We start from the raw sequence: 6,522 nt of genomic DNA on the forward strand, positions 1-6,522 counted from the left end.
ACCAAAAACTGATTGGTGTCTTGGTCTGATGATAAAGAGCTATCATCAGGAGCGGACGCCATAGGTTGAAACTCTCTCAAAAAAAAAGTATATAGCCACCCCACCATCCAAATTGTCAAGTTGATATAATTATGCAATGAAAATGGTAACAAAACCTCCCCACCATCCAGATTTCACGTTGAGATGATTAGGAAATGAAGATGGGTACAAAATCACCCAACTATCCAACTTGTCAATTTTATATGATAGGGGATATATTGGTCATTTCAATTTGTTGATTTATATATATAGCCAACATATCACTAGTTAGCCTATACAACACCAAATATATCACCAGCTTCCTTAATCCTTCTCCAAACCAAATGACGCTTCACCAAACCAATTTGTGTGCATCCTCGTCTTATTCCATATACCTTCATCTCATGATTCTTCTCTTTCTCATTTCCCTACTCTGCTTGCAACCCACCTTTATTGCCGCTGCTCCCACAAACAAGACTGATCGTTTCGCTTTGCTCAAATTCAAAGAATCTGTGCCTCTGGATCCCTATAACATATTGAGCTCATGGAATGACTCTATGCACTTCTGCAACTGGCTAGGAGTCAAATGCGGTCATCGGCACCAAAGAGTCACAGTCTTAGACCTACAAGGCCACAAGTTACGTGGAACTCTATCACCTTACATCGGCAACCTCAGCTTTCTTAGGTCCATCATCCTCCAGAATAATAGCTTCTATGGCAAAATTCCACAAGAAATCGGTCATCTGTTCAGACTGCAAGGGCTCTATCTCAACAATAACACAGTGGAAGGGGAAATACCATCCAGCTTGTCCAACTGCTCCAACCTCAAGTTCTTAAATCTTGGTGTGAATAAGCTTATAGGGAAGATTCCGACTGAGGTAGGCTCTTTAACGAAACTTAAATTACTTCAGCTCAGTGCTAATGATTTGGTAGGAGGGATCCCGCCTTCTCTAGGAAATCTTTCTTCACTCACAGATTTTCATGTATCGTACAATAATTTGGTGGGAAATATTCCAAATGCCATAGGCCAATTAAATGGCTTAGTATTTTTCACAATTTCAGTTAATAACTTGTCAGGTACGATCCCTTCCTCTCTTTACAATGTGTCATCTCTCCAAACCTTTTCAGTTGGAGGAAACCAACTTAATGGCACACTTCCAGCCAACATAGGCCTAAATCTTCCAAATCTACAAAATTTCCTTTTTGGTCAAAATGAGTTTTCTGGGCCAATCCCTACTTCATTAGGCAATGCAACTCAGCTTCAAAAAATCGATTTAGGTAAGAATAAGTTTTTGGGATCAATTCCAACAAATTTGGGAAATCTACCGAATCTTTTAGTGCTTGCTTTGAGGCGAAATTATCTAGGAAAGAGCCTCCATATCTTCACATCGTTGACAAACTGTAGTAGACTTTATATATTGGATTTAAGTTCAAACCAATTTGATGGTGTTCTGCCCAATCCTGTATCAAACTTCTCCTCCCAACTCAATGAATTATTTCTTGGAATCAATGAAATATCTGGAACTATTCCTGGATCATTAACGAATCTCTTTAACTTAATTCTCTTGGGCTTAAATGATAATCACTTCACAGGCGTCATTCCTACTACTTTTGGGAAGTTTGAGAAGATGCAATTTTTGGGTTTAACTGGAAATAGATTGTCAGGAGAAATACCAGCCTCCTTAGGCAACCTTACCCAGTTGTTTAAAATCGACTTACATGATAACAGATTTGAAGGAACCATACCTCCAAGTTTAGTAAACTGCCAAAATTTGCAAATCTTGTACATTTCACAAAATAACCTTAATGGATCCATACCCAAGCAGCTTATTGGTACTTCTTCACCACTACTAGACATCAATTTATCTCACAACTCATTCACGGGCAAACTACCATTTGAAGTAGGTAATTTGAAAAGTATCTACAAACTGGATATCTCATACAATAATTTGTCTGGTGAAATTCCTATATCTATAGGAAATTGTTTGGTCTTGGAACATCTTGAACTGCAAGGGAATTCCTTTCATGGAGCCATACCATCATCTATGGCTTCTTTGAAAGGTCTTCGACATTTAGATGTTTCACAAAATAACCTTTCAGGATCCATTCCAAAGGGTTTAGAGAAGCTGCTTTTCTTAGAAAATTTGAATCTTTCATTCAATAATTTTGAGGGTGAGTTACCAATGGAAGGGGTTTTCAAAAACATAAGTGTTGTATCATTGATTGGAAATACTAAACTTTGTGGTGGTATACCAAAATTGCAGTTGCCAAAATGCCCTGTAAATGTTATGAAACCAAGAAAATCCATTGGATTCAAACTAGCAATTGTAATTATTTCTGTTGTTCAAATTTTCCTTATATTTTCATCTATTCTTCTTGTTTGGATGAAAAAATCAAAAAAGAAATCACCGTCAACGGTTCCAACAATGAACCTTCTTCAAAATGTTTCATATAAAGAACTCTATCAGGCAACTAGTGGATTTTCTCCAAGTAATTTAATTGGATCTGGCGGTTTTGGCTCTGTATATAAAGGACTAATTCATCCGGAAGAAAGGCCAATTGCTGTAAAGGTCCTTAATCTTCAACAAAAGGGTGCTTCCAAGAGCTTTATGGTTGAATGTAATGTCTTAAGAAATATCCGGCACAGAAATCTTGTTAAGATACTAACATGTTGCTCTAGCATGGATTACAGTGGGAATCAATTCAAAGCTCTAGTATTTGAATTCATGACAAATGGAAGCTTAGATTTTTGGCTTCATCAAGGGCTAGACAATGAAAACCAATCAAGGAACTTGAGCCTTCTTCAAAGATTAAATGTTGCAATTGATGTGGCTTCTGCAATAGATTATCTTCACAACCATTCTTTGCAACCTATCATTCATTGTGATTTAAAACCAAGCAATGTTCTTCTTGACAATGACATGGTTGCTCATGTAAGCGATTTTGGTTTAGCAAGGCTCCTCCCAATCACCAATGATTCTTCTGGAAAGCAAACTAGTACAATTGGGATCAAAGGATCAGTTGGTTACATTGCTCCAGGTAACTTCTTTTGAATTCTTCTAGTTAAACCGTCAAAAACATCTTTACATGTATTGTATTATTTTATTTCAGAAAATCACCTTACTATAGAAGCGCACCTAGCCACTCAATTCACAATTTTATTTTAATTGAAGAATTTAAAAGAAACAAAATCAGATTCTCAAAACAAAAACAAAAACAAAAAACAAAGAAAATAAATAGCAAACAAAAGCTTTAAGCATGTTTTAAGCCTTGATAAATTTGATTAGTTGAGACATTGCTTTCTCCATTGATTAAGTATCTTCATTTTTCAGGCATTTATTTCCCCAACACTATATGTTTGTGATGACTGATGATAGCTTGTCAATTTATTATAGCAAATATGGCAGATCTGGTCTCAAAACAGTTTTGTGCTATAGTTTGTGACATTAACTCATAACTCTTGTCCTATACTGAAGAGGTTGTGCTATAGTTTTTGGTTGAACATGGGGCAACCGAGGCATTCGTAACTACGGAGTCCAGTCCAACCAGTCCATACCATTAACCACATTTTCCATGCTACACATAAATCACAAATATTGCCTGCTTGTTATGAGTCTAACGTAGATTATGATACTGATATGGAAGGGAGTGAATTTTTAAAAAAAAAAAAGAAAAAAGAAAAAGATTTGTCCCGCATGAAAAAGTTTACAAAATTTATGTAAAATAACATAAATACCAACAAATGTTTGATAGATAGAATCTATGAACATATTATACTAAAACATGCACACGCGCACAAATTATCAATGCTTCTAACATGGAAGTTGGAAATGATGGCTTTTGTCTTCATGTTCTTCTTTAGGTTCAACATTTGTTTTGCTATTTTTAATATACAACGAAATGAAGTTGTACTTGCATTAAATTCCAAATATCATTGTATGAAACTGAAAGTTTTCCCATACATGTCATAATTAAATGATAGAGTATGGCATGGGCGGTGAGGCATCAATAGAGGCTGACGTGTATAGCTATGGTATATTACTACTGGAGATATTCTTAGGAAAGAGACCCACTGATAACATGTTTAAAGATGGTCTCAATCTCCACAATTTTGCTAAGATGGCACTGCCTGAAAAACTTGTTCAAATTGTGGATCCAATCCTTCTACCAAGAGAAGTTGATGAAGCTCCAACAGCAATAGTGGCAGCTAGAGCATATAATAATGGCAATGAAATTCAAGTAGATGTGGAAGCTCATGGTATTCCAAACTTGTGCCAAATGGATCCCAATGTGCATAAATGCTTAGTATCAATCCTTGAAATTGGACTTGCTTGTTCAATGGAGTCACCAAAAGACAGAATGAAGATGAAGGAAGTGACCAGGGAACTACATATGATCAAAAAAGCTTTTCTTGGTTCTGCTATGTGAATTTAGAAGAATCCAAGTTTAAGGTACTTCTCGATATTTCAAATTTTAATTTGCCTATATAATAAAATCATCAATGATAATTATCTCCTAAAATGATCAAATATTGTCCAAAATGGAATTGTGAACGTCATTTTTTTTATATAAAAAAAATCATGAACTTCTTTTATTATTGTAATAAATGATTTTAATTTATAAATAGATATATTTTTCGATTCTCATCAACAATCAAATGCTAGGTTCTTTCATATTTAGTTTTTTGAAATAGTCTTGTAGGGTCAGTCTTTGGAGCCCAGGCCCAGCAAGTAAGTGGTTCTGGCTCAAAGGACCTTAGACAATGAATTTGTAGAGAGCGGGTTACAGAACTAGGGCCGGACGAAGTGAACGTTAATTGTATGTCATGCAGCAGTTTGAACGTAAGAATATCTCCTTAATGTCCACAGGATACTCAGTCTGAGGAGACGTATGGGTGCACCTCTGGCTTGGATCAAAGACTATTGCCTTCCTCTCTCTTTCTATATCCTTTTTGTTTTCAATTTTCCGATCCCTTCTTCATGGGGATTTCCTTCTCTTATATAGCCTCCTTAAATTGATAAGAGCCTTACATTTGTTAACCATCTGGACCTTCACTCCATCGGCCATCCACCTTATCTTTCTGTGAGTTGCATTGGCCAATGTAACACTGTTCGCCTGTCTTCTCCACATTAATGCGGCTGGAAAAGTAGCTTCCTTGCATTTAATGCGGCAGTTGAGGCCTCTCCCTGGACATCCTATGCTCTTGTTCTTCTCCCTGCTTTGTGAGGCTTATCCTTACTACCAATGTTTGTTTGGAATGACTCCTCACCATGGGTAGGGTGCATGTTGGGCTCATATTTGGCGCGTCCGAGGAGACACTCCTCCTCGGACGTCTTTTTTAAATAAGTTTGGACTTATTAGGGTTGGGCTGGCAGTTGTTTTGGCGGCCCATTTTCCCTTTGGTTGTAGTTGGACTCTGTATAGGGCCCAGGGCCCGTTGTTTGACTTGGGAATCTTACCCTTACAAGTCTCATACAAATGCAATGGTTGTTCTTTTTCTACTTTCATTGTTTTTCTTTATAGTTTGGGAAATAATGAATATAACTAACTTTGTACTTGGACTGCAGAGCATGAAACTACCAGAAGAGGTCACTGAAACTTCTTTCATGTCCCTGTTGAGCATATAATATAGGTGTGCTTGTTCAATCTCCTTTGCCAAAAATGTTTAAGGAATGGTTTTCTTATATTTTCTTCTTTGGGATATGGTTGTCCTATAGTGTGTCTATGTATTTTGTTTTCTATTGAAACTCAATCTAGTTACAGAAAACCCTATTGTATTAGGAATATCAACTACGATGCTTTTATTTGAATGTTTATTAAAGATATGACGTGTATCATAAATTCTCGAAATATAGAGATTTTTAATAATTTTGTTTATTCTATATTTTTTTTTTATTAATATCTCTAAAAAGGTTCTCAATATTTTTTATTTTATAATACGATAATTACAATAATGAGAAATGGAGATTTGAAGGTTTTTCTCATAAAGAGGAGAAGACAAGTAACAACTGTAAGGCTCTTGACCCGTGAAACATAATTATTAAAATATTTAAACAAGATGGAAGGGAGAAAATGAAATAACAAAGGAAAATTATATAGGACAAATGTTCTCCTAACCAATCTCCTCCAACCCAATAATTTTGGAAATTTGTGAAGCATAGAGATTATAGAGGTTAAATAAATCTTTTCCCTAGAGCACTAACAACATTTCTTATTCCGAGTAAACTGACCATACATACTCTAAATTATTTTATATAATTTATAATAAATCTTTTTTTTTATTAAGTGAACATCTTCTTTATTTTTCTTCTTTATATGATTTCTGATTCTTCTTATGTCATTTGGGATATTACGAACATATTAAAACTATTAACACAATTTGGTCTAAGCCTAATTTTACTACCAAAGTTTTAAGAATTCTAAAAACTATTACCCATATCAAAATTCTATTTCCAACTCTCATCAAAAAAAGAAAAGAAAAAATTATATTTGGTATTACAAACC

At 35.3% G+C, this 6,522-nt stretch overlaps 1 protein-coding gene across 1 annotated transcript; it reads left to right on the forward strand.

Annotated features, from left to right (window-relative positions):
• Window positions 1–276: 276 nt before the first annotated feature.
• Window positions 277–4,499, forward strand: LOC126697683 (probable LRR receptor-like serine/threonine-protein kinase At3g47570). The gene is made up of 2 exons (XM_050394762.1): window positions 277–3,057; window positions 4,001–4,499. Exons 1-2 carry the CDS (start codon window positions 363–365, stop codon window positions 4,444–4,446), a joined length of 3,141 nt encoding a protein of 1,046 aa, XP_050250719.1. The 5' UTR covers window positions 277–362; the 3' UTR covers window positions 4,447–4,499.
• Window positions 4,500–6,522: the final 2,023 nt, after the last annotated feature.

This window comes from Quercus robur, chromosome 8, assembly GCF_932294415.1.
Source record: "Quercus robur chromosome 8, dhQueRobu3.1, whole genome shotgun sequence".
Classification (NCBI taxonomy): Eukaryota; Viridiplantae; Streptophyta; class Magnoliopsida; order Fagales; family Fagaceae; genus Quercus; species Quercus robur.

What these genes read in the sequence shown, in the direction of transcription:
- LOC126697683 (XM_050394762.1), top strand. Translation starts at nt 363, where the DNA reads ATGACGCTTCACCAAACCAATTTGTGTGCATCCTCGTCTTATTCCATA. An exon ending in AGTTGGTTACATTGCTCCAG is followed by an intron (nt 3,058 to 4,000) that starts GTAACTTCTTTT and finishes ATTAAATGATAG; the next exon opens with AGTATGGCATGGGCGGTGAG.